A 26,857-nucleotide genomic window follows, 5' to 3' on the forward strand; every position below is an offset into this window, starting at 1 on the left:
CGAAGTTGCTATAGCTAAGATCGAAAATGGTTTTGAGCCGTGGATGCGATTCTGACAATCCATCATTAGTTGTTGCGAAGTTCCCAAGTGTGTGTATCAAGTTATTTTCATTACTTTTTCGTTGGTAGAAGGTCGCAAATCTATTTTTCCATATAGAATGTGCAATCGAGTGTGCACAATACTATGCTAATATTCAGAATTTAATCGAAACATAATACCGACTGAGTTTGCGTTCAATTCAATGTTTCTTAAGGGTCTCGATTGTTCTGTACGATTGTGTAGAATAAGTTTATGAGATGTTATGGGTACATTCATGTTAGATTCGAAAAATATGATCGAATCTGAATCTCTTCTAAATCTAAATGATTGTTCTTCTCTGGAAAATTAAATACACTTCGACAAATCGTAATAACAGTTTTTTGGTTTGGAGTGATTTTAGCAATTCTCAAAATATTCTCGCGGGCCGCATTCAGCATTGACGAGGGCCGCATGCGGCCCGCGGGCCGCCAGTTTGACATACCTGCTCCAACCGATAGATAATTGGATTTCCCAACGAATCATGTTGTTTCTTACCAAATTTAACTCTGTATATAACTTTCATTGACATTCTCGATCATTTCACGTTAACGTCTGTGGGAAAGGAAGGGATTATAATATAGTATGTAAAAAGTGTAAAATATGGCTGGAAATTTTATTCACTTGTTGGGAAATGTAATAACCTAGCTTTTGATTATAAAATTTAATCTCTCAAATTATTCAGAAATAAATATGAGCTAAAACTAAAACCATCATTGTAATCTGCATGTAGTAGAAGTATGCTTGGTACATTTAGTACACAATTTAGCATACTTGTATGTTGTACCTTGAGTTCTCAATCGTAAAATTCATTAATAGTTCCGAAAGCATCTTGAGTTATGTTACTTAACACATTTTTTTATTTATTCGCACCATCTATTTTCAACGATTGATTTTCGATCATTAGATCCTTTGATTACTCAGAATAAGAATAGATTTCCATTAGATGATTTCATAATGGACAAGGTTATTCAATCAATTTTACAAGAAAATTTCCAATTTGAGATTGATCTTTGCATGTTTCAGTATGAAATCTAATTCCAGGTAAAATACCATGGCAATATAAAAAAAAAGATGAATTGTTTGGATCTAGCTCGTTATCTCATGGGATATTTCTTCACGTATATACACCTCCCTTTTGCTTATTATACATGCCATTAGAGTGATGTCTCCAGCTATGTTAGAGTATGGAAATAAATTAGCGACAGTTTTCCAGCCATTATCGGATCAGATATCTTTAATTCCATTTTTTTTTTTCATTTAATGCATTTAAAAACTATTTACAATCTACTCAATAAGACAACTGCATGTGAGATGCGTTATAGTAGTTCATTTGTGTGTGACAAAGGTTTTGAAACTAAGTGCACGCTCGATAGTCCGCAACTTTTTAATTCGCTCTTTTGACAACTAAATTGGTGAGATGAAACACAGCTTCGATCAAAAGTGGTGAAATATGGTACAATGATAAATCCCTCTCTATTTTTTATAATATTGGCATTTAATGTAAAACGTGCGTATGTATGAAATATAATAATCAACTAATAAAACGCTCAAAAAATGATGTAAAATAACACATCAATACAACATTCCATAATCTGCTTTCAATCAAGTGCTAATTTCCGAGCGTACACTTTCCCCCTAAGCAGATTTTTATTTATACAAATAGTTTCAAATGTCTGGGTCTAATATTTTTCCACAGCATCAATTGTGTATAGTGCGTCAAATGTGCATATGACGACCCACGTGTTTTTAAATTAACCAAATTGTATAAAATAGTATAGCCAATTTCTATAAATCATTTAATTCAAGGAAAATTAGGCGTACCAAATTGATTGCAAAAATATCAGTTTTTATATGAATAACAAATGGTTACAGTAGACACAAATTTAATTATTTGCTTGTTATTCGTATCCCAGCGGTATGCGTACATGAGCACAAATTAATATGGTTCTGTTTATGCACAACTATGATACTGTATTTTAAAAAAACTAAAATTAAAGAAGACAAATCGACAGTTATGAATATACTAGAAGCTCAAAAAAGATGCAGATAGAGTGAGACAGAATGCACAAATAAGATATTTCTATTCAAACATCCTTTTTTGTAAGAACGTTACTTATTCTATCCATTATCAATTAAATTATTATTAGTTGAAATTACACAATTAGCAGTTTTTTATTCACATTATGTATATACTTTTCTAACTTTATCTCTCTAAGAGTAGGGTAGTGACCCACCATTGTTTCTTGTGCTAGAGAGATTTACTTGCACTAGAAGTAAAACATTTCGGTAGAGTGTAGATAGCTGCACCTATACGCTAGCTATCTTTTTTCTGTTGAACACACTCAAATGTTCTTCACAGTAATGATCAATAACCTATCTGAGTTCGTCTGTGTTCTTTATGTATCGTAATTAATAATAGGCTATTATAAAACAATTAAGACGGCAATTCCTGATTTATTTTCCTTTCTTTGCATCACACATCATTAATTCAGTGATAATACACGATAATATGTAGACGCAATCGACCGTACACGATTTGCTAAATTTGTCGAGCTGTACTGCGAAAAAAGAATATATTAAAGTAAAAGTTTGGTAACGCGGCAGAAGCTTTCACAATCTCTTCAACTTTCCTGAACAATTTGAAGCCTAATTTTTTTCACTCTTAGAAAGAGAGCAAATAATTCTATTGCACCATAGCTGCATGTCCAGAAGAAAACGTGTCGAGTGATATAATCCAAATTATGTTGCATTAAATTAATGTAGATAATTAATGAGGAATAACAAACAAAAACTGCGAAGCTGACCGCGACTAATAACATACTTGTTGAAAAAAAAACATCGTTGACATCAAAATTTCATTCGTCAGTAATTGTGTACCTCCAGTTAGTAAGCCATTAGCTCATGCTCTTGTTCCCTTTGCTAGATTTACTCTCGTTGAGGAAATATAGAATTTTTGTTGATTTCCTGAACTCTATTGAGAAGCAGCAGATATTCATTTTCCTACTTATTTACTTACTCTTGCAAAGTTTGAGAATTGCTGCAGTGATGAACCAATGCACATGCAAAATCAATCGCACGCTGTACGCCACGAAAATTTGTAGAGTTGAGTGCATTGGATTTTACATTTGTCACTGAGAAACGGAAGGACTCTTTTTACCGCCCTCCGGACCACCTGAACCGGCGTTGTTTACTGTACTTCCGCCGCCTCCTCGATCCACCTGCCATGAAGTAGGTCCTCCGCTCATTGGACCTCCATCATTGTGGCCGCCTCCACCTCCGCTGCCGCCGCTAAATGCATTATGACCATCGTGCTCAAGATTGTTCGAAGCGTCGTATTGCGTGTTTTCAAGCCTAGTGATCAATCGTTCATCTTCATCCCCAAACTCACCTCCCATAAGAGATGGTTCACCCACCACCATGACATCCTTTGCACAATCCGATGCGATGCGATCGCACACATGACATAAGGCAGAAACATAGAAAATGAAATAAAAATAATCATGTGCATTAGAATTATATTACCTTATTAAACTTATAAAATTCTATCTTCTGGCATATCACAATGAAAAAAATCCAGAAAATCAACTCACTACCTGAGACGCCAGAGAAAAATTTGGGCCCGGTGATCGCTTCTTGCTGGGAACTTGGGGCCCGGTGTTCCCAGCTCCAGCACCAGAGCTAGAACCTTTACGTTTTCGTCTCTTATTTGCTGGACGTTGAGCATCTAAATTGAACGTGAAGAAATATTAAATTAGAATGTTTTTTAATAAAAACCTACCAAATATTAAATGTACCAGTATTAGCACAAGCGCGACTGGTCCATAGAAGACCATCAATAAACTACGCAACGCTAGTGGAAAAGTGAATGTATTTTCCAATGTTTGAAATTAAAAAAATAAGTCACTGAGGCCAGCGGTTAAGTTTTCTAAAAACATTAGAGTTAGGGTTAAACAAATTTATATAATTTATGATTTACAGTTCCAATTTAATTTTGTAATATCTGCGACCAATTGATACATCCATACTAAAATAATCAGTATGTCCAGTAATGGGAGATTCGACCCACATGGTATGGTACCTGCCATGTGATTGGATCGCGCTCTCGTTTTATTACGTATCGGTATAACATGAAAGTTGAATTACATGCTTCCTCAGTGTAGCTCGATGTGCTCAGTATCGTTAATAAGAATAATATTTTGAATAGTATTATTAAGGCCCATATCTATGAAAATGTTGCGGGAACATTTATTGCAAAATCGTCTGGACGAAGGTTGTGGGAACATTTTTCGGAGTTGTTTCCATATCAAAACGAATAGAAAATAATTTCAAGTTAATTTAAAAATGTGTTTGTGAGCGAATGCGTGCACAATTTTTGAAATAAACAGAAAAATTCCGAAATGAACAAATGTTGAAGCAACATGTTCATAGACCCCGAACCTAATGCTAATTAATTCTTCTATGAATATGATGTGACCCTAAGAATATTCTCTAGGCTGCATATGCGATTTGGCAACATCAATTCTCTAAGTAGATTTTTTAAATGACATTTTACAAAAATATTGGTCAAAAGAAGCTTTCATTGATAGTTTCATAGCTTCAACACTTTCATTAGTTTTAGCTAACCGTACGACCACACGGGGTGAAATATACAGCGAAATGAACTATTTATTATATATACCTGGTGGTCTCGTCCCATATAAATTGACTACTAATTTGTATATAAAAAAAATCCTCCCTTGGAAGAACGGGTGAAACAAATTTACATATGAACCGATCACTTTTCTTAGCAGAGCACAACACACGTAATAGACATTGATCTCCTCATTGAATATATTAGTTGCGTGAATAAAAAAAGATTAAAATTTGTTCGGTTTGGTTTAGCTTACAATTTTATGTGTTTTGAAGAACTTTTAGAGCATGGAACCAAGATTTCAAAAGTGTTTGTGAATTCGTCAAATCGCCAGAAAGCTTGTTAGCATAAAAAGTTTTACCCGTGCTGTAAAAAAGAGACTTTCAAATTTGGTAATAAAAACATGCTATGAAACATCTGGTCTACATACACTTTAGTTCCGCTTCAGTAGATACTGTTTTTGATTGATTATCGAAAGCGGATGATATATCTCCCCCAACCCTTTAGCATTAGCTGTCAGATATTTCACCTGTCAGATAGCTTATTTCACTGTATATTTCACCTCGTGTGGCATTACAGTTAGATGAATATCTCTCTAAACTGACGGTCCCTTGAAGATTCGTCTTAGGGCGGAAATACACGAACCGATATCTTCGTGGTACTGCGAAATTCGCGCCTTGTTTATAACAGTTGTAGAACAGCTGGGCTGTCAAATCTTGCGCGTCTTCAATTGCGCCTGCTGTTTCGCAGAGATATCCAAACTTCGATATTGTTGAGATTTTCGCAGTAGCGCGAACCGATTATTTTTACTTTTTCTGGAGGATTTGTTTCAAAACTCGTGTCGAGATACGTATGTTGTATTTTTATTTCATCTTGGCACATTCAATCGTCAACACACCCCGGAAGAGCCCGTAAACGAACTGCGATTATCTCGCCTGTCTGTCAAAGTTTTTAAAAAAATTGACAGTACCAGCCATACGCAATTTTCACAGCATCGCGAAAATTTTGGTTCGTCTATTTCCAGCCTTAGAGAGATTTCACTGAAATGAGCTATTTGTTCTATATTAATGGTTTATTTATTTTGAGATACTTATAAGATAGGTTGCCTACATATAAAAGTAGAATGTTCGAACCTTGTCACATTATAATGGACTTTTCTATTATTATTGGCATTATAATGGACACAGACTATGCATAAAGAAGTACCTCCTTTCTTACCCGGCGGTGCGACCATCCGTTGCCATTTTTGGAACAATGTCGTTTTCAGGCAATCCCGGGGGCTTAGTGCATATGCTTTATGTCTAGACATCAACTCCTGCATTGGTTCCAGTATCACACACAACTGACGAATCGTAATGGTTATCACCAAAGTTGTTGTTCATAGCATCAATGAAATAGGGTGAAAAAGAAAAACGTAAATTGTACAGAATAAAATAAGTTTAAAAATAATTTGCTTCTGGTTAGGCCAAAGCGTAAACATTAACACTAAAGTTAAAGTTATATGTGTCACATAAGAATATTGATGTTGCACAATCAATTACCACAATTATTATTTCATGAGACTCAATTCTTTGTATTTTTACGAATTAAACAATTTTTACAAGGAAACAAATTGTTTTCTTTAACTGTGCATTTAGGAATACAATTATACCGCTGCAAGACACACCTAAAAACCACCGCAACGACAACTGAAAAGTAACGCTTGTTATTGTAAACAAACAAAAAGTGGGTGTTGTTTTCCTCAATTTTGAAGAGAATAATAGGAATACTTAGATTTAATTTGTGTTAAATTGATATTTGGCAATGCAGAAGCATGCTTACAGCAATTTCGTTAGGTTTTCGCTCGCCAACGCGTGGACCTGTCGGACCGGAAATCGGTCGATCGAAAAAAGAGCGTACAATGCGTTACATTTCATCTGTAATTTTTTTCATCACGCTTTTTTTCGGTGTGTCTGGCAGTTTCCTTACAATTTCGTGCCATGAAGCGTGAAGAAATAGTCGAAACCAACATGGTGGAATTTGATGAAGCACTTTAACGCGGGCTTAATTCGTAGAGTCCCAGTGAAATTGAACGTGAATTTTGAGTTTTTCTGGTATATTTCAACTAATTTTTATTAGAATATAGCTTATCGTATACCAACAGAAAGGAAAATAATGGTATTCGGGGAATAATGAGGAAATGAATTTAATTAATTATTTTAGCATGTATAATAGTCTCAATAGTTGAGGTATTGAATATCTTTTCTTTTGGTGTACTATAATCTATATTCTGATAAATATTCAATGAAATGTATCCAAAAAACCAAAATTTCATATTCACTTTCACGCGAAGTCTCAAGTGACCTTTACTTGTGTGCTTGCACATCCTGTACGGTGCGATGACATTCGATGAAATGCCATTTTTTTACACTTCGTGAAAATATTCACCGTGAAACAGATTATATTTGTATTCGACTATACGTCGAATAGCATCGCATTCCATCGATTTTGGCTTCATGCTGCAGTGCTCGATGCAATTTAGCATACCGCCTAAACGCATGGTAATCAGCAATATAATTTGTTATTTGTGTTTACCACTTCTTGAATTGTAATCATAAATTTAGTAATTAATGTAAAGTGCGCTTCTTCTTCTTCTTCATTAGCACAACAACCGTTGTCGGTCCAGACCTGCCTGTACCCACTAGTGAAGTGAGCTTGGCTTTCAGTGACTTATTGTTACCATAGCAGGATAGTCAGTCCTACGTATGGGAGCACTGTCTATTCGGGGCTTGAACCCATGACGGGCATGTTGTCGTGCAAGTTGACGACTGTACCACCAGATCGGCAGAGTGCGCTTATCGGCAATTAATTCACTTATGTTAGTAATGAATGTAAATTCAACCAATTATTGGCTGTTGCTTCAACCTGACAACATCCTTATAGCAAAAATGCAACTAAAAGAAATATAGGTATTCCTAAAGTAAAGGTAGGCAGAATCCGAATTGAATCAAGTGGCATATAGGAGTTCATGTAAACATCACCACTCACGCGCAGATAATTTAATGTTGAATTGGTGATTCCTTGTCTAGTAATGTTCTTCGACATCTGTTCAAGCATTGCAGGATCTGGTTGAGGACTGTGGAGAGCAATTACTGATCGGGGTATCAATTCTCGATGGGTTCGAACTGCCATGTGCCAAGATTTTATCCGCATCAAATCATCAAACGTAAATTCCAGAATAAGTCTTCCTTCAGTGAGTACCTGGGAAATAAATCATTGTAAAATAAAATCTTATTAGTGCATTTTATGAATAGTCATATTTTAAGAGGGTGCATCACTAATAAAAATTTAAAATTCGAAGCTGTATGTCCTTGGTGTACGATAATGTACCCGAAAAAGTGTGCCACAGTCTTGCGATGCAAATCCGCAAATCCCGATATCGTCTACCTTTTCACGTATCGTTCCGCAGTCCTACGATTGACTCACGTTGATTCATTAAAGTATCCTGCGGTCTTGAGTTCTAACGCAAAATCATGTAATTCGCCTGAATGTGTGAAATCCGCTTGGACGCAAATCTTGAAATTGCATGCAAAATTATTGAAAATCTCGCCTCAGTGGTAAAAAAAAGAATAAAATAAAAGAAATTTAAACACGTTGTTAAGGAAATTTTATTTTGGTGTTGCTACATGGAAAACGTGTTTTAAGTGTTTTCATTTAATGTTGTTAGTACAGTCAACTCTCTCTTATTTGAGAGACGATGGGACTGTCGAAAGAGGGGTATTTAAATTACAGCGATTGAAAGTGAATGAAAGGTCCGTACAAACATGAAAGAGACATAACATTTAGTAGGGGAAGGTAGGTAAAGACGGACACGTTAAGGGAAATGGTAAAAATCTAGGGATATACAGCGCCTACCACAACATATGGACAGTCGTTTTTCGCGATTTGTGGAAAATCCATCAGAGATAGATAAAAACAGTGAATGTATGAGTTGTAAAGTCTTTTTAGGCCGTCCACAAGGACAGAAGAGGCGTGGTACGCCCAAATTGAGGTGGCAAGATGGCGTGGAGGCGTCCGCCATTAAGGCCGGGATAACGGACTGGAAGACGAAGGCGCGAGACCGTGAGCGGTTTCGGACACTCCTGAGGCAGGCCAAGACCGCAAAGCGGTTGTAGCGCCGGATAAGAAGAAGAAGAGTATGAGTTGTGCAGAATACTAGTTACAACTATAGTAACTATAAGTATTTGTAATGCCGGTAATTATATGTGCAAAGAGTAATACTCTAGGCCCATTGCAATTGATAATCGTGTTCGTCTGCACTTCCTCCAAAACATTTACGGGCGCCTTTTTAGTGGTCTAAGAGAACATCAATGGTGAAGAGGGTGGTGGGAGGAAAAATATATCAGACTAGGATTACATTCCTTAACTGTGTATGTAAAAATTCGTTGTTGAGGTTTTTGTGTCGCTTTTGTTTGATCGAAACAGTTTTGAACCGTTGTTCACAAAATTGATAAGGTTCTCATGGCAATTTGAAAATAATTTTTAAAAATCTTTTTACATACTTTGGTTTGCATTTTCAAAACAATCATTACAGGTGAAAAAATAACTTTTTTGTTAAATTTGTTGGTATTTAAAAAAATATTTTGATAAATACTCTTACAAAACTTATAAAACCTTCAAATAAGTTATAAAAACACTTTTTAAAAATTGTTCAAAAATGTATTTTTATAAAACCTTTTTTAAATGCGTTAGTTAGCACATAAAACCTGTTTTTCAAAATGTCTTTATAGTTATGGTGCGACCATAAATTTGTTTTTTCGTCATAAGTCATGTAAAAACGCGTTAAAAAAAGTGAAAAAAATATACGAAGATGTGAAATAGTATTCTGCACAACTGATACATTCACTGTTTTTATCTATCTCTGATTTCTTTTTTATAAAATGTTTTATTAAAAACGTGCTTAGGTTCTATTTAACATTAATATTTACAATGAACAACACAGAACTTCTATGTCAATCACAGCATCATTGTTTCCAATGATGTGGATGACATAGTTCGCAAACAAACTTAGGATATGGCTGCGTTTGCCTGCACTAATGCCATTTAGTAAAGGCAAACGCAACAAACCGAACAATAACGTTGACTAAGACGGACACCCTGAAATTACAACGCTAACTCGCTGGTGCAGAATCTGCCAAGCATCAGCAACTCTTCTGCAGCCAGCGAATTTGAGTACCAGGGTGTCTATTGCAGGACAAAACGAACATGACGGAGATGGGAGGCGGTTCATTCGATGCAGCAGCTCTCCATGGCTGAGCTTGCCGTTTATCAGCAAGAAGAGCGTGCTGCGTTGAAGGGACGATAAACAGGAACGATGAATATTGCGCCAGAGTAGCCGCCAATTCACTGACGGATTTTCCAAGGCTACCTTCGGCTCAAGTAGCACTTCCGTCAGTGTTTGGCGAATCCAGCGTGTCGTGATAGTCTGCGCCTACACGCGAGGTCCAAAACAGCCGAGTCATACAAAATCATGAAAAAGTCTGCGCCCTTTTGTTCCGGTGTCCTCGTGAAGTTTACCGAGCCGAACCGAATAGTTGTGTTCGATAAACATGTGTGCGTATCAGGTAGCAGCATTTGTACTGCTTACTTGCCGTATGCCGCTGTGATACCGAGCGAGACGCATAGACAACGCATCAAAAGGACATGTGTAGCCGTGAGGAAATTTTTCTTTGTCTTTTTTGCCTTGTCCTTGCCTTTAGATCCTGATGAGTGAAGCATGCATACCTTTAGGGTACGTTCGGGGTATAAGCTCTGTCCCTCTAATGTTAATGGTGAAGATAGAATCGTATACCATCGGCTCTGCATTCGGGCGTGGGCAGGCCCGTGGACGCCGTCTGTTCGCACGCATAGTGTCTGATGGTGGTTGATAGCCAAGTTGCTGTATGACGATACGCAGACACGGGTACGTTGACAAAACAGCGGCGATGTTCGGAGGATTCCCAGCACAAGAAATGTGCTGACCTCCGACTCCTAGACACTCCTGTTCCGTAACATACCGGTTCGTCAACAGCGCCTTGGCTATGATGGCAGGAAGGTGACGGTTAAGTCCACCACGTTTGCGAGGCAGCGCCAGTTGCTGCAGTGGGACTCGGAAAACGACTGTCCATATAGTTGTGGTAGGCGCTGTATAAGTGCAACGACCATGAAAATGTGCATACATTATCTTACACTCATGTTTTATCAGAAAATGTGTAGAAACTTTAAAGTTTCCATTGATTTTTGCGTTTTTTACGTGAATGAAAAACACGTTTTTTTTTTCGTGCAGTTTTGAAATGATCGGGTAAGTCGGACACCTGATATGGGAAAGATAGGCACCATGAAGGGTAAGATGGACACCTGTAGAAAACGTTGGAAAGTGAAGAGTTTTACAGTATTTTAACAAATTCTATCGCTTTCCACGTCCTGGTACGTTTATAAACCAATTCTTAGACTATTGCAACGACGATTCATTCAGCTGTGATTTTAGGAATTGTAAGCACCTCTTCTAATATATCGTGGAATGCAGCATCTAAGGCATTATTGAAATATCGCGCACTTACAGCTGACGTTGCTCCAGCTTACAGAACAACAATCTAGAACTTCCTTTTAGGAAATTACTCCGCGAAAAGTCCACGACCCCAGTATTTTTGAGGGTCTTGTTAATAGTTAATAGCCATTATCCACCATGTCTAAATTTAACATTTGATATTTGTAATCCCATTGAATTTCTCATCTGTTCCTGAACGATGTCGTATCAATGCCTCATCTTTTTATTGCTTAAAGTTGGCCAAGATAAGATATTGGATTTCGTGAAGCGCCTCATCGGCATCGAGCAAGGAATAGCATAACGAAAGGCTGCTACTTTGACTGATGTGCCGTTTCTCGCAAATTTCCATGCTTTCTCTTGTTGCTGATTGGTTTATAGCTTTGGAATACCCTTATTTAAGGTATTTGAAGAAAACGATTAATCATCAATTGAAATAAGTAAAATAAATCAATAAATTCGGTGTCCATCTTTCCCTACAACCAAGTGTCCGTCTTTCCCGCTTTGGTGTCAGGATGTTTAAACCACCAGAAAACAATAATTTGTATTGCTTTCATTCTCGTTCTTTCGCCAGTTTTTTTCATTAATGATCACGACAACTCATTCATTAAATAAAACTTCCGGAAATATAAACAATACAAATTGTAGAGCTTAAGATCCGTAGTAGTCAAATTAGATCCACAAGGGTGCACATGATTGAAAATTTTATTTGTTCGTGGATTTAACCAATTTTGCATATATTATGCCAACAATGTTCTCCAATGTGTTGTTTAAATTTAAGTTAGGATGCTGCATTTTTTATTTTTTCCAAAATTACCATGCATTTATGAGAAGTGTCCATCTTACCCGCAGTGTCCGTCTTTACCTACCTTCCCCTATGCATCCTTAAATGTTGCTATAGGAAACTGCGAACACGATTGCCAATTTGAGCATACATCTTTCAATAACCATGGCAACACCATACACAAATAAGAGGGATACAGATTTCAGAGGTTTTCCAAATTAGAGGGACAAAAATGTACTGGAAATCAAGGGATTGTGGAAAATTTTCAAATAAGAGAGGTTTTTCAAATTGGAGAGGTGTCAAATAAGAGAGGGTTCACCAGTTCAGTTCAAGTTATGAACTACCGCAAGCTGATCAACATCAGAACTAGACTTAATGATAAAAACACAGAACGCAGAATTCTTGCGCACTATGCTGCGATTCATTGTGCACTATGCTGCGATTCATTGTGCACTATGCCCGATTCATTCTTCACAAGGCCCGAATAGAAATGACAGTTCCCAATTGAGGGGTTACGTCGCCCGAAAAAGTATTTACGGCGACCTATAACGCTTTGACGATCCCAGATTGGCTAGGTAAACCCTGTAAAGAAAAAACTCTCTTCCGTTACTGCATCCAAACGACTAAGACGTGTTTTTTCTCTTTGCTCCGAACATAACCATAGTAACTTTACAACAGGTTATGGGCCCAGACCCAATCCAAAAATAAGTGCTAGTATCGAATGAAAGATAAAGTGCCACACTCCACATCACCCGAACAAACAGTGAAACTTTGTGTACGAGAGATATGCACACGGAGGAAGCGAATTCCATAGGACCGAGCAGCGCAAGAGCAGCAGCACTAAGCGGCCACGCGGTCTGGAGCAACAACCTCGGAATGAACGTAGGGTTCGAAACGTTCAAAGGACGGGAGAATTACGTTTCATGGGCCTTCGCGATGAAGAAGATAATATGTAGAGAACAGTGCTGGGATACTGTAACGGCTAGAGACGATAAAGCGGTAGACAAAGACATGGACATGCGGTCATTGTCCACTATCGCGCTTAGCTTAGAAAAATACAATTACAGCCTAATTACAGCAAAGGAAGCTTGAACAAAACTTTAAGCTGCGTTCAATGATGAAGGTGTGTTTGGGCGTATTACAAAAGCTTGTTTCGATCAAGTTAGATATTTTTTCCTCAAAGGAAACATATGTTTATGCAACAATGTCTACGTGCCACAAACTTAAAGAAATAAGTTTCGAAGTGAGTGAGTGAGTGATACTTGGGTTTCGTCAATCCTGCTGATGGGATTACCTAAATATTACGCGTCCATGGTTATGGGATTGGAAGTAGAGTTATGTAGTGAGCAAAACAGCTTCCTTGCTCGCTCCGCCCATCTTAATGAGCGCGTACAATTCGTTCCGTGCGAAAAATCTGATAGCTCCAGAGTGATGAGCACGGTGAGGGATATGCGCTCAATTGAGCGGTGTGCGATATGCGCTCGATTGAATGCGCTCGGTGTGCGATACGCGCTCAAAAGCGCGGTGAGCGGTGCGTGATACGCGCTCGATTGAGCGTGGTGAGAGGTGTGCGATATGCGCACAATTGATCGGGGTGAGCAGTGTGCGAAATTTGCAGAATAGAGCGAAGTACGCAGTGTGCTATTTTAACACGAACGAGCGAGTTGTGTGAAGTGCACAGTGGTGTGCTCTTTTAGGCTAGGTTTTTATCACAATGTGCGTTGCGACATAATACTCAAATGTAATTTCATTACTAATAAATCGTTTCAAACAGCAAAAAAATCCTGTTCATTTACGAAAAAATCATTTACGAATAATATCATTCTTTCTTTCTTTTCGATACAGGACTGTTAATACAATGCGTGAAACTTAAATAGTGATACCACATATGTTTTGCAATAATTGTAGAATTTACTTTTTCAACTAAGATTTTTTTGTTCAGAATGTCAACATAACATACATACTCCACTCAAACACATTACTTTATTATATCCATAGGGTATTTTTCAATTATGCTGGAATATTATCCAAAGCAGGTGCGAAATAAAAATAGCAAAAATTTGACTTTAGATAAATGTTTTATTGCAACATATAAAACATATATTTAAAACAAATATTTAAACTTCTATGAATGAAAAAGACATGTCACTTATACAAATTAGTTCATCGAATGGCTCATTTACGGGTAAACATATAAATCACAGTCAGAAATACTCGATCTGTTCTAAATGTTCAAAAATCGGGATATTAGCATACTTAGGCTGTTGCCATTTACGTATTTTAAGCAATAAAATCCATGCTATTACCGACATTTTTATTTCTGAGAATAAAAAAGTAAAAACTAATACATCCATTCAAATTAATATTATTAGTTTTATCTTATCTTATTATTTGCTACCAGTAGGAAATCAGTATAAATCGATTCAAAAAGGAGTTGAGCTTTGCAAGTGTTTGTAGGATATGGTGCTTGTATTTATTCTACCATATACCAACCATATATCAACCATACATTTATTTATTTATTTATTTATTTATTTATTTATTTATTTATTTATTTATTTATTTATTTATTTATTTATGTAATTATTTAATTATTTAATTATTTATTTAATTAGTTATTTTATTATTGAATTATTTTATTAATTAATTAATTGATTAATTAACTAATTAATTATAATTTTATTTAATTATTATTTATCTATTTATTTATGTATTTATTTAAAAACGCAGAACAGGCATATAAATACAAATATTGGCCAGAAAACTTTGTGAAACTAAGGCAGGGTCTATGAATATGTTGCGGCAACATTTGTTCAATGGCAACATTTCTGGATTTTCATATTTATTTCAAAAACTGTGCACAAATTCACTCACAAAAACATTTTAAAATTAAGTTGCAATTATTTTTTTCCGTTTTGATGTGCAAACAAGTCCAAAAATGTCACAGATAAACATGAAACAAATCGATTTGTTTCTCTTGTAACAAAAATATTGCCGCAACATGAGTTTGACAGTTCGACCATACGATTTGGCAACAGATGTTCCGGCAACATTTTCATAGACCCGGGCCTAAATGTACTTCAATGCAAGAGTAATACTCAATAACTTTATGAAGTGCATGCCGATGTTTCTTTCCGTCAAATCTATCTTGTTGTTAGGATGATTACCTAATTATTCAGGAGCTTACTAGTAAACAACATATCTCAAAAAGATTATACCAGTGAGATTACTTTGAACTATCATTTAATACCATATCTGCAATACACACATTGTTTTAGTATCAAATATTAAGCAAATTTGATGTACTTTGAATCTTATTGTTTGATACACAAAGGGGTTTTATGTTCATTATTTGGTGCAGCCAAATTACAAGGGACATTACGGCAATAATTCCCAAATTAATCCTTGTTTTCCTTTCCTTTTATGTATTTTTGTTATGCCATTTTGAATCTACTAGATGTGAAAGCTACATCTAAAAACTCAAAATTCAAAAAAAAATATTTTTTTTATTTTTTGACCACTTCCCTTACAGACCTTTTGCTCAACGATTGCAAAGCTGGGTTCAGCGCTGCAAAATGTCGTGAGCATCATGCAATGGTAACTACCGAAAACAAAGACCATCACGCTTTCGGTGATAATCATTATTGATAATCATTAAAAGCGCTTCATGATATGCCGAAGATGACGTTTTAGTGCCTTTGCCAAGCCTGTTAGTCAGACTGACAAAACTGAGCTGAATGCCCTCTCAATTATCACGCCGACCAAGCTTACCAAGCCTGTGCTGAAAAATATTACTAACACTCTCAACAAAACTCATGACTTAAAAAAATCCATGTCTGCGTCTGCGTGTTTTACTGTGATGATCGGAAGTGAAACATACACAGCTTATGTGATCGAACGGCCAGATATGCAATTGACAGCGATTTGCGAGGGCGAAGGCTCGCACGCCATACAAGTTCACAGCACCAGAGCCCTCGCATTAAAGAGCTGGCGAGCTTTGTCAGTTTTTTCGCCTCTAATTTTAGCAGTTATAACAATAGCAGGTATAACAGTGCAAATATTAGCATTAAGCACCTTAATTTTGACATTTTATTTTGAAAAAATCCAAAAAAATTTAAATAGTCATGTTTTCGACGAATAACACTGCAAAAAATAATGTATGAATAAAAAATAAAGATAATTTAAAATGCCTCAAGATTTCGACAGATGATACTACTTGTAACCCTTGCAATGTTTAACGGGGGAGTGATATTTTTTCACCAAGTTTTTGGTCAATCACTTGGTCGTGATATTTTGTCTGGCGGTGATGATCGCGATGATCATGACACGCTTGCGAGTGGTCCCATGCAACGAAATCAGAATGCCCTGGCTTTGCCTACTTCGTTGGGCAGAAGAGGAAAGCATGTTGATTGTCTAAGTTGGAATAGCATAGCCAGGGTAAAACTGTATGACGCTATGAGCTCTTTTGGAATCCCGGCCAAACGGATAAGGCTGGTTAGAATGACTATGACCAACGTCACTTTCCAGGTCTCATCAGGATGGAAAACTCTCAGGACCTTTTGCTACCACCAAGGGTCTGCGCCAGGGGGACGGGCTTGCCTGTCTCCTATTCAACCTGGCGCTAGAGAGGACCATCCGCGACTCGAAGGTGGAGACTACGGGAACCATCTTCTATAAGTCAACCCAGATCCTGGCATACGCTGATGATATAGACATCATTGGTCTGTGGCTCTCCTATGTAGCAGAAGCCTACCAAGGGATCGAGCAGGCGGCAGAGAACCTCGGATTGCAGATAAACGAGGCAAAGACCAAACTGGTGGTGGCAACATCAGCGGGCCTATCAATAAATAATCCAAACTTATGTAGGCGTGACGTACAGATAGGTGAACTTTAGAATTGGTTCCACAATTCACCTATCTTGGGTCAAAGGTCGGCAACGACAATAGCATGGAAGCAGAGTTGCTTGCAAGGATGCTGGCTGCCAACCGGTCATTCTACAGCCTACGCCTCTGAGACATGGACATTGTCCAAATCTGACGAAACCCTCTTAGCCGCGTTCGATTCGATGCTCAGAAGAATACTTGGCCCCGTATGTGGGGAAGGACAATCGAGGAGCCGCTATAATGACGAGCTATAGGAGATGTACGGTGACCTCACTGTCGTACAGTGTATCAAGCTCGCCAAGCTGCGGTGGTACGCATGTTGTACGCATGGAAACGGACGACGCAGTCCGTTAAGTCTATTTAGGCCGTCCACAAGGACAGAGGAGGCGTGGTAGGCCCAAATTGAGGTAGCAAGATGGCGTGGAGGCGTCCGCCGGGATAACGGACTGACAGACGAAGGCACGAGACCGTGAGCGGTTTCGAACACTCCTGAGGCCTCAGGCCAAGACCGCAAAGCGGTTGTAGCGCCGGATAAGTAAGTAAGTAAGTAAGTATATATATATGGGCTATTGTGACTCAGAAGCATGGTGGTTAAATTTACTTCTTGAGAAACAGCAAGTTATTATTCACGATGACAACAAGAGCTGTTTGAAAATTTTAGGCAAAAGGTTGAATAATAGAACTATGCATCTTACAACGAGCTATCATTTCACAAAGGATGAAATTAAGAAAGGTCAAATGAATTGCGTCTATTGTTCAACAGAGGAAATGATCGCGGATCTATTAACAAAACCATTGGCTAGAATTAGAAAACAGAAGCTTGATAGGATTAAGTGTTTCACTATGAAATAATATAATTAATGAGTAAGGAAAATTGCGTTGAGGGAGAGTGTTGTTATGGACCAAGCAAGCTGATCAGCATGAAAACTAGACTTAATGATAAAAACGTGGAACGAATTTTATAGCAAATGGAAATAGAATTATATTGTCGATTTAGGAATATCCGACTCTTCCGTTATCCAAACGACTAAGACGCGTTTTTTCTCTTTGCTCCGAACTAGAGGTGTGCTCAATGAAGCAGAACCGTACGTTTCATTCAGTTCTCGTAAAAAATGAATGACCAGTTCACAAGAATAGAATGATTCTTTTGATAAATTGAAATAATAAAAAATGCGTACATTATCGTTTTGGAAAACATCTATAGAAAAAACCAACATCTGCAAGTTTATATGCAAAACAAGAAACGTTAGATTTTAAACTGCGCAATGCGTTCTAGCATCATTTAATAGATTGTCAATATTGGTTTACTGTTCAGGTGACCAGACCTACCGATTATTCTGTAGTTCTACCGATTTTCGAATATTGTACCGATGTACAGCTATTGCGATTTGTAAATGAACGAAAGAATCGAAATCATATTGACGTTCATTGTGATGAACGACTCAGTTCATTCACGTTCGCTTAAAATAATCGAAAAGCCCACCTCTACGCCTAACATAACAATAGTTACTTAACAACAGATAACAACACGAAAAGAATAATTAGGTGTTGCAGTAGACTGATGTTCAAATTAGGTATACGTTTAAACAAATTTGTTAGACCGCATGTCCTGGGCGTGGAACATTCTTTTCGAAAAATATGCCACAGTCTTGCCATTGTTTAAGAACGATTCGGAAAAATGTCCCAAAGTCTTGAAATAAAGCGCGAAACCCTATAAGCCAGTTTAACAATGAAAATTTACGAAAAACGCGTTATAAGAAATTCATGCCGCTTTCCGAAGTAAATCCCATTATTAACCGGTTCAGGGATGTTTTTCAACAGCTGTTTCATATTATATTTTCAGTACATCTAAGTCTAGATTATGGTTTTGCACGACAGTGCGTTACTAGTGTTTACGAAAATCACATTTAAGGGCTGTTGTAAATCATCTCGCGAGCAGTGAATAATGTTGTTCACATTGGACACTGACGCGGAATAACTTTTAATTTAATATTCTTCACATACATTCCAACTGTTATCATAATCTCACCTTAGTGTACATAGGTTTTCCGTGGAGTGTTTCCATAGTGCATTGATCACAATCCAGAGTAATCGAAGTATTATGAAACGATTCTTTTGAATGTCGCAAATTAAAGTACAACTCAGTTACGCCGCCTTCGAAGATACTTCGAAAATATCTTGGGATTAATGTGCGTCCTATAGCTGTAACGTAACGTAATAGATATAATCAGCTCTACAGTGCAATATAGTTGTGAATGATTCGTTTAATTTGTCCTCACTGTATCTTTTTGGTCCATCTTCCAAGCAAAATGTTAAAGTCAATGTGGCGTCATCTTCGAAAAACTCATTCGCAAACGAATCCCACCAACAATTATCACTTTCCTGAAAAAAAATAAAATTGAAAAGATGTATGATTTTACAGTTATATTATTATTTTAGTATTGGCTCATACTTCAGTTCTTTGCTGTAATCGTTTGTTGAGTTCATAGATTCTATAATCTGGTTGACCGAAATACGCATGCCTTCTGGGAACGTTCAATTGACTGTGAAATATTTTATATAATGACACATAAGAAAGTACAATACATAGCTTATGTAACAAAATAATAGAAATGTATATTCTAATTCTTACCTTTGATCCAATCGATCAACAGGTTGTGGACCTCCCATCAAATGTCCTTGTCCCATCGGACCACCCATATTCGAACCATTTGGACCATGGCCAAAAGGAGAACCTGGAGGTATGCCAAATTGAGGACCACCAAAATTTCCTGGCCCACTAGGTGATGTAAAATGTGGCCCGCTTCCGAAGGCAGATCCGGAACTTCCTGGCCGTCCAAACTGAGGCCCATTAGCAGATGGAGAACTAAATGGACCTACTGCTACAGGGCCACCTCCGACAGGGCCGTTGTATGGTCCTCCTGGCCCCGATGGCCCACCAGTATTTGGGGGAGGAAACCCGGAACCAACATTCTGTGGAGGACCAGGTCCTGGTGTGGACGACCCTGAAGGTGCGGGGGATGCTGTATACTGTGGCGTATTTGAACCAGTGCCTGGTGGTAAATTTTGATAACTATTCGAAGCAGATCCTCCGGCTGGAGAACCTTGACCGGCTGCTGGAAACACAGGACCTCCAAAATTGTTAGCTCCACCAGGACCACCAAAACTGTTCACACCGGGTCCTTGGACCCCTGGACCACTGGGGCCACCTGGACCACCATTACCAGCAACTCCAGGGCCGACTCCAGTTCCTCCAGGACCCGCACCTTGCTGCGAAGGGTCGGTTGGTCCCGAAGGTGTTCCTTTCCAATTGTTTGTAGAGTCCTCCAGTGTAGACGGTAAACTCAGTGACGGTCCTGCACTAACTCCACGTCGACTTAAACCTTATGTAAATGGAATAAAAAAAAGAAATTGCAGAGAAAGATATATTTTAAAGAATATATTGAAAAAAAAGTAAATAACAAAACTTTAAGCTTCGATTCAAAACTGCATTCGTCCCCTTTAATTTGATATCGTTTAAATTTAATTATCATTTGTATTATCGCAACCGAAAATGTTGCGGGAACATTTATTACCAAAGCAAATAGCCAAAGTTTCAAAATTATTACTCGGACAAATTGAATGAGAATTTAATCGATTTGTATGATGTCTATTTGCTACCAAAACATTTTAAGAGCATTTGAAAACAACTTAGTCACTCACTTTAAATGCAAATAGTACTATTTCTTGTGCCCGCAGCATTATGATGGTTTAAGGCCTAACAGAGGACGAATAAAATTTAATTCGAAATTCTCCAAATGATTACATTTAATAAAATATTTCATTCATGCGCTTTTTTTATCGAGTGCTATCATCGACAGTTAATCCTCACATCCAGTTATCAGTGAGTCCAGAGAATATTGTAGTCTGTTATTGTATTTTTTTCGAAACAGATAACAATAGCAATAACATATAAGGATTTAATTAAACACTTAGGCCAAAACTGATGAAAATGTTTGATACTTAACGTTACGCGATTAATAAAAATGAAATAAATATTCGCTATGGACAATTTAAACAGTAAATTAACAAATAGTAGAATTATAGCTTACCTATCATATTCCAAAATTGCAACTACTAAGGAAGAATGTTAGATCCTAGAAGTGCGCAACCGCACCGTGTGCGGTACGCCAGCCTGCTCCGTACCTTTACAACACAGCACAACCAAACGGTAAACGGCACACGTCTAAACGGCTATTGGAGTACTATTGGTTTTAATAACAGCATGTAGCATTGATTCTCTACACGATTCAAATTGTCACAATTATTTTATCTTTAAACTGATTTGTATCTTTTTATCACTAGTTTGTTAAACAGCTAGTCGAACATCTTGAAGAAGAAAAAACAATTGTAACTTAAACTGCACATAATCTGTACTCCAAAGTAGGACGTAGAAAATGAAAAAAAACTTGTTAGGCCGAAAATACACGGACCGGAATTTCGCGGCCGCGGAATTCCGCTTGCTGAAAAATGTACGGATATGACAGTTCGGGAAAGTTGCCGTTGACACTTTGTATATGGGTTTAACTGGCGGAATTCCGCGGCCGCGAAATTCCGGTCCGTGTATTTTCGGCCTTGCAGGTCCTTGAGATATGCGATACCTCTTATACGCGGATGCTGAGATACGCAGTAAATTGTACCGATTTGACATATCAATTGTTAAAAATCCACTTTTGGGGGCCTTCACGATTCTAGTTAGTTTTTTGTATGAAGTTTGACAGTTGGAGGCTGAAATCATGTAAACAATCCATACAAAACCACACAAAAAACTAGCCTGCGATTTTCAGTCTAGAAAATTTTAGCCTAAAAGCTAGAATTAGATTCGAGTACCTGTTAGAAAACACAGGTTTGTTTACATTTATCCCAAGGTGCATTAAAGAGATCAGGTGGTGGAATCTGGAATCAAAGTGTATGTAGTCCAGGTGGTCTCATAGCATTTTTTCATAGCCAATTTTGAACATCACTTTTTGACAGAACGAGTGAAAACTTTTGCTCCAACGAGCTTTCTGGAGGCTTGACGAATACTCAAAACACTCTTACAATCTTCATTCAGAAGCAGAAGCGATAAAAATCAGCCTTCTAAATTCATACACCTTGCGATAAGACCACCTGTATATTATACTCAATTAGATAGCTGCTCGAAAAATGCTATACAATGCAAACAGCTGACAGGCTGAAATTTCAGCATACGAATTTCAAACGGAAAGGGCCCCTTTGATGGACTTTTAAAAACTATTTAAAAAAGGTACAACATTGTATTATTGAGTCAGAATCACGACAAATTATACAACTAGTAAGTGCATCCCACCACATCAAACAAACGTTTCTTGGGGACAAGCTGAATATGGACCAAAGTGAGTGCATATACAGTCAGAATTGAATAGTTGAACGCTTTTTAGTTGAATGCTCGATATGTGGCTGACAGTTCAATTAAAAAGCATGCGTTTGTATGGAAAACCCGGTTTTTGAAAAATTCACAAAAATCTCATGGCCTGCCGAGAAAAATTTCAGACATTTTTTGTATGGAGAAACGTGCCAACTAAATAGCACGTATTCAATAGTTAGCAGGGAATCGAAATGCAACCAGTGAGTTCAGACTGTATCAGGTGGGCTTATGGTGTTCTTCCTCACAAATACATCGAAACACAATTAAACAGTTTGTTCCATAACAAAATCTAGTATGCCTTGAAGTTTAAACAGTATCTCGCAGAAATGGTATGTGGTTTTACACAGGCGTAGCTCGAAGAAAGAAGCCAAAAAAATTACGTGACGGCCAGTTCTTGGAATAAAATGATGATCTGAAGATTACTGGATCAAAACAACACATTTTCCCAGCAAAATTTGATATATAGGAAATAATTATTGAATCCGTTCAGTCAGCAAGCAATGAGCAGTGTACCACTCGAACCAAATACGGTATCATACTTAAAGTAAGGAACTTATCAGGGTGCCCTTGAATACATAATTTTGTTTCGTTCATAAGACCTCCGATTGTTCTCAAATATCATGTAAAATTGTGAAAACTTGGGATAGACTTAGAAAAAAGTTTATGGAACAATTATCAAAGCACTCAGTTTGTTATGGATTCAACTGTCAAACCTTGTTTTCTTCCTATTTTGGATCCCACCTGATATGTCAACTCACTTTGGTTTTCCGATAGAATTCAAGAACGCGGCACTTTGATAAATCGGCGGGAGTCAATCAAGATCTATTAAGGAGAACAGGTCGATGCAAAACCATGAACAGTTTCATGAAAAAGTGTTGGTGACAAACGGCTAATAATTAACGCGAAAAAGTGGACGAATTTACTATTGGTTAAATTTCTAGGGGTCAATCACTTCGGAAGAATAAAGGAGAAGTAATTGCAGTGTAATCTGTACTCAGAAACATTGATAACCTTTTTCATTGTTTGCCATTCCGTGACCACGAATCATTACCGTTTGCAACGGTACTGCTGGAAGAACGAAAAGTTTAACAGGCATAAAAAAGCACAGTACAGGTTCCAACTGGGTAGCGGAATTTGGGGCAAGTGTGCCATACGGGGCAAGAGTGCCACCAAGCATTTTTCCTTAAAAACTTAAGTTTAATGATCAACTGTGTATACAGTTGGTTGCTTTCCAATGACTAGGTATACTGAGCCGAATTTCATACAGAGCGTTTCTACACCGAGAATGCAGCTGAGAAAATAACTGACAGCATGCTTTGACAGCGACTGACAGCATTTTCGGTGAGAGAATTCTCCTCGGCATGCAAAGAACGATGGAGCTGAGAAAAAATTGAATTGGCAGTTTATAGCGATCGATCAATTATAGTCTGCATTTTTGCCGTCTAATAATCGTAGATATATTATTAAAAAGCAAAAGAAACTTTTTTGACTTCATTTTAGCGATTAAAATGAATTTTTCCAACATCATCTCCAACCAGCGTGATAAACCGGTTGTCAATTCTCTCACAGCCATCTCCAGCTGCAGTCTCGGTGTATGTAGAAACGCTCACAGATCAATCGATATTTCCCATTGTTTTGAACTGATTTGTGTTGAGTTTCAAAATTGAGCAGAATACTATAATTTTTTTAATCCAACCAAATAAGCTCTCACAAATCATGCGAACAATCAACCGAGAAAATATTTACACCACCGTATAGCTGAGAAAACGTGAAATTTTTTGTGGGGTTAGTTGAAAAAAAAACTTTCTTTTTGTCACTGAAAAATTCAATTTCAAAAAAGTTACAACTTTTGGGGCAAAAGAGCAATCTCTATCAAGGATAATGTATTTAGAAGGTTGATTTTTATCGCTTTTGCTGGGCGACATTGTGGGGGACATCTGTCACTCTCTGCATACAAATTTCATTATCCCGCACCAGCCCTCCCCGATTTTTATATCGGAGCCCCCGGAAGAGAAATGTCAAGTCGAGAAATGTCATTTTGCTCTGAACAACTTCACCTTGTCATTTATAACACCTTGATCTCTATTTGGGGCAAGTGTGCCACCATCTTTAGGAATACATACACTATGTACATGTACATGTAGGAATACATACACTAGTGGTACAAACGTAATAATTTCCAATTATCAAAGAAATACGGTTATTTTAACCAGGTGGCCGTCTTGCCCCATACGAGTGACACTCTTGCCCCATAGCCCAAAAAACAACGTCTTTTTGGACCCTTTTTAAAACGCTTCAAAAACTGTTTTGTTTGCACTTTTTTCAAACGAACCTCATTTATAAGTGAGGAAATAGATGTAAAATGATTGTGAGATTTAAATCGGCTTTTGGAAAACACGTTTTAGTGAGTTCTAACTTGAAATGCTTAAGGTGGCACACTTGCCCCAAATTCCGCTAAAAGAAGCCCTATTTACTTTCTATCAAACACTGAGAGTAAAATGATACATCGAATCGGCACACACTGGTACAATATGCACACCGTCCTTTGCTTATAACCCGGCGACGAATGATAAAAGAGATCAGCCATGTAATATTCTAATTGGATTATAGTACTTATAATATTCTAAAAGGAAAGAAGTGCAAAATGCTGAACAAAACTCTCATTCACTCCATAGAAACGTCCATCGCTAAACATAAACAATGTTCAGTTTAACTTTCAAAACTTTCCAATGGCTTTCTGTCAATTTACTCTCAACGCATTGACCTGTTCTGTTTCAAAGACCTTAGGAGTCAATCGCAAGACTGCGGAAGGATACGTGAAAACGTTGACGATACAGTCTTTCCCCGAGTTACGCGAATAATGCGTTCCGGAGACATTGGCGTAGCTCGAATTTTCGCGTATGTCGAATATCACGTTTTACAGCCCAAATATACTTGATTAATAATGATTTTTTTATTCAATTTAGTTCACAATTTATTACATATTTCAAGTAATTGGTGTAGAAAAATGAGATATTTTTGTTTTTAAAAACTATGTTTTAAAACTTTTGAAAAAAAATGAAATTTTCTTACCATTTGACAATTGATAGAAAAAATTGTACTGATTTGACATCTGAACTGTCTGAACTGAAACGCGAATTTTTATTTCTGCGTAACTCGAATTCGCGACTCGACTCGAGTGTCGCGCAACTCGGAAAAAAACTTTACAGGTGTCCCCCGAGATACGACTGTATTTGGGACCGAAAAAATGTCCCAAAGCAAAGCGTAAGTCGAAATAGTCGTATGTCGAATATCTATGAATATAAATTTTTAACCGCAATTGAGGAGTCGGAATCTATGAAATCGTATATTTTATTTAAAATCGAAATCGTATGCAAATCGAAATGGTATGCATGTATACAAAAAAAATACAGGTATTCCCCGATATATGCTATTCATGCCGACCAGAGGCAATAGCGCAACTCAAATATTAACGTAAGTCGAATTCCGAAATTTTCATTCAAATTATTGCTAATTTTCGTTCAACTTTGCTTGAAGTGGTGTGTTCTAGACCCTTAATTCTTTATTTGATCTGATTTCAACTGAACATTATAATTTTATACCTTTTAAAATGGTTTTGAAATTCGACCAAAAGGGAATTTATTTTGCATTCAACATTTGATGTGTAGGCGAAAGGCCATGAGAGTGACAAAATGCTGACAATTTTTTCAAAACGTGAGCTTTTGTCACTTTTTTGAGCTTTTGTCAAAATTTTGTAACCTGGAGCAGCCAGGAAAAAAAGTTGACAAAAGTTGACAAAAAGTGACAAAAGTTGACGTCCGCGAAGAAGCGTAAACAAACAACTATTTGGCGCAGTTGTGACCCATTGCTACGATAATAGTGCTAAAATGCATGATTCTAATTGATTTATGTACCTATTTCGTGCTTCTTAAACAAAATATCGATGATTTTCAGATGTTGGAGCTTTTTGTCGTTCTTGTGTATGTTTTTGGTGCGGCCACGAGAAAAGCTCTTTTTTGCAGTTGACAAGCAATTTTGAAAAAGTTGGAAATTTTTTCAACATTTTGTCAGCTCCGTGGCCACGCGCTATGTAGAATCAGTACAGTTTGTTCGAATAGCTGTCAAATTAACAACATCGCGTACAGGTAGTTACCTTTGTACAGGTAGTTACCTTCGTGCAGGTAGTTACCTAGTTACCCGAAATACATTGTGGTACCTTTGATACACGGATTCGGAGATACGCGGTTTTCTTAATTTGGGCCCCTTTCCGTTTTCAGCCTCTCAGCTGTTTGCATTGTATAGGAGATTTCGAGCAGCTTTCGACGTATAGTATACAGGTGGGCTTGTCCCAAGGTGTATGTATTTAGAAGATTTTAAATGCTATTGCTTCAGAATGAAGATTTTAAGAGTGTTTTGTGTATTCGTCAACCCACGTCGCACCCCATGGACATATAACTTGACAGCCTACATTTTTAATTATTTTTATTTTGAGCTC

The 26,857-nt window shown here is 37.4% G+C and overlaps 1 protein-coding gene across 26 annotated transcripts in view; it reads right to left on the reverse strand.

Annotated features, from left to right (window-relative positions):
* Positions 1-912: 912 nt before the first annotated feature.
* The window catches only part of LOC1278566 (LIM domain-binding protein 2), a 30,471-nt gene continuing 4,526 nt past the window's right edge, over positions 913-26,857 (reverse strand). For 13 of the 26 annotated variants that reach the window (XM_061651782.1, XM_061651790.1, XM_061651780.1 and 10 more), the window contains 9 exons: positions 21,029-21,305; positions 19,570-20,320; positions 19,390-19,480; positions 19,217-19,319; positions 18,967-19,139; positions 7,736-7,948; positions 5,915-6,050; positions 3,669-3,802; positions 913-3,503 (listed from right to left, as the gene is read on the reverse strand). In XM_061651782.1, the coding sequence (XP_061507766.1) occupies positions 3,207-3,503; positions 3,669-3,802; positions 5,915-6,050; positions 7,736-7,948; positions 18,967-19,139; positions 19,217-19,319; positions 19,390-19,480; positions 19,570-20,320; positions 21,029-21,035 (1,905 nt within the window). In that variant the 5' untranslated portion in view covers positions 21,036-21,305 and the 3' untranslated portion in view covers positions 913-3,206. Of the gene's footprint in view, positions 3,504-3,668; positions 3,803-5,914; positions 6,051-7,735; positions 7,949-18,966; positions 19,140-19,216; positions 19,320-19,389; positions 19,481-19,569; positions 20,321-21,028; positions 21,348-25,434; positions 25,484-26,857 lie in introns of those variants that run through there. The other 13 variants (XM_061651798.1, XM_061651796.1, XM_061651797.1 and 10 more) reach the window with 10 other exon arrangements.

The sequence above is a fragment of the Anopheles gambiae genome, chromosome 2 (genome assembly GCF_943734735.2).
Source record: "Anopheles gambiae chromosome 2, idAnoGambNW_F1_1, whole genome shotgun sequence".
NCBI classification, from domain to species: Eukaryota; Metazoa; Arthropoda; class Insecta; order Diptera; family Culicidae; genus Anopheles; species Anopheles gambiae.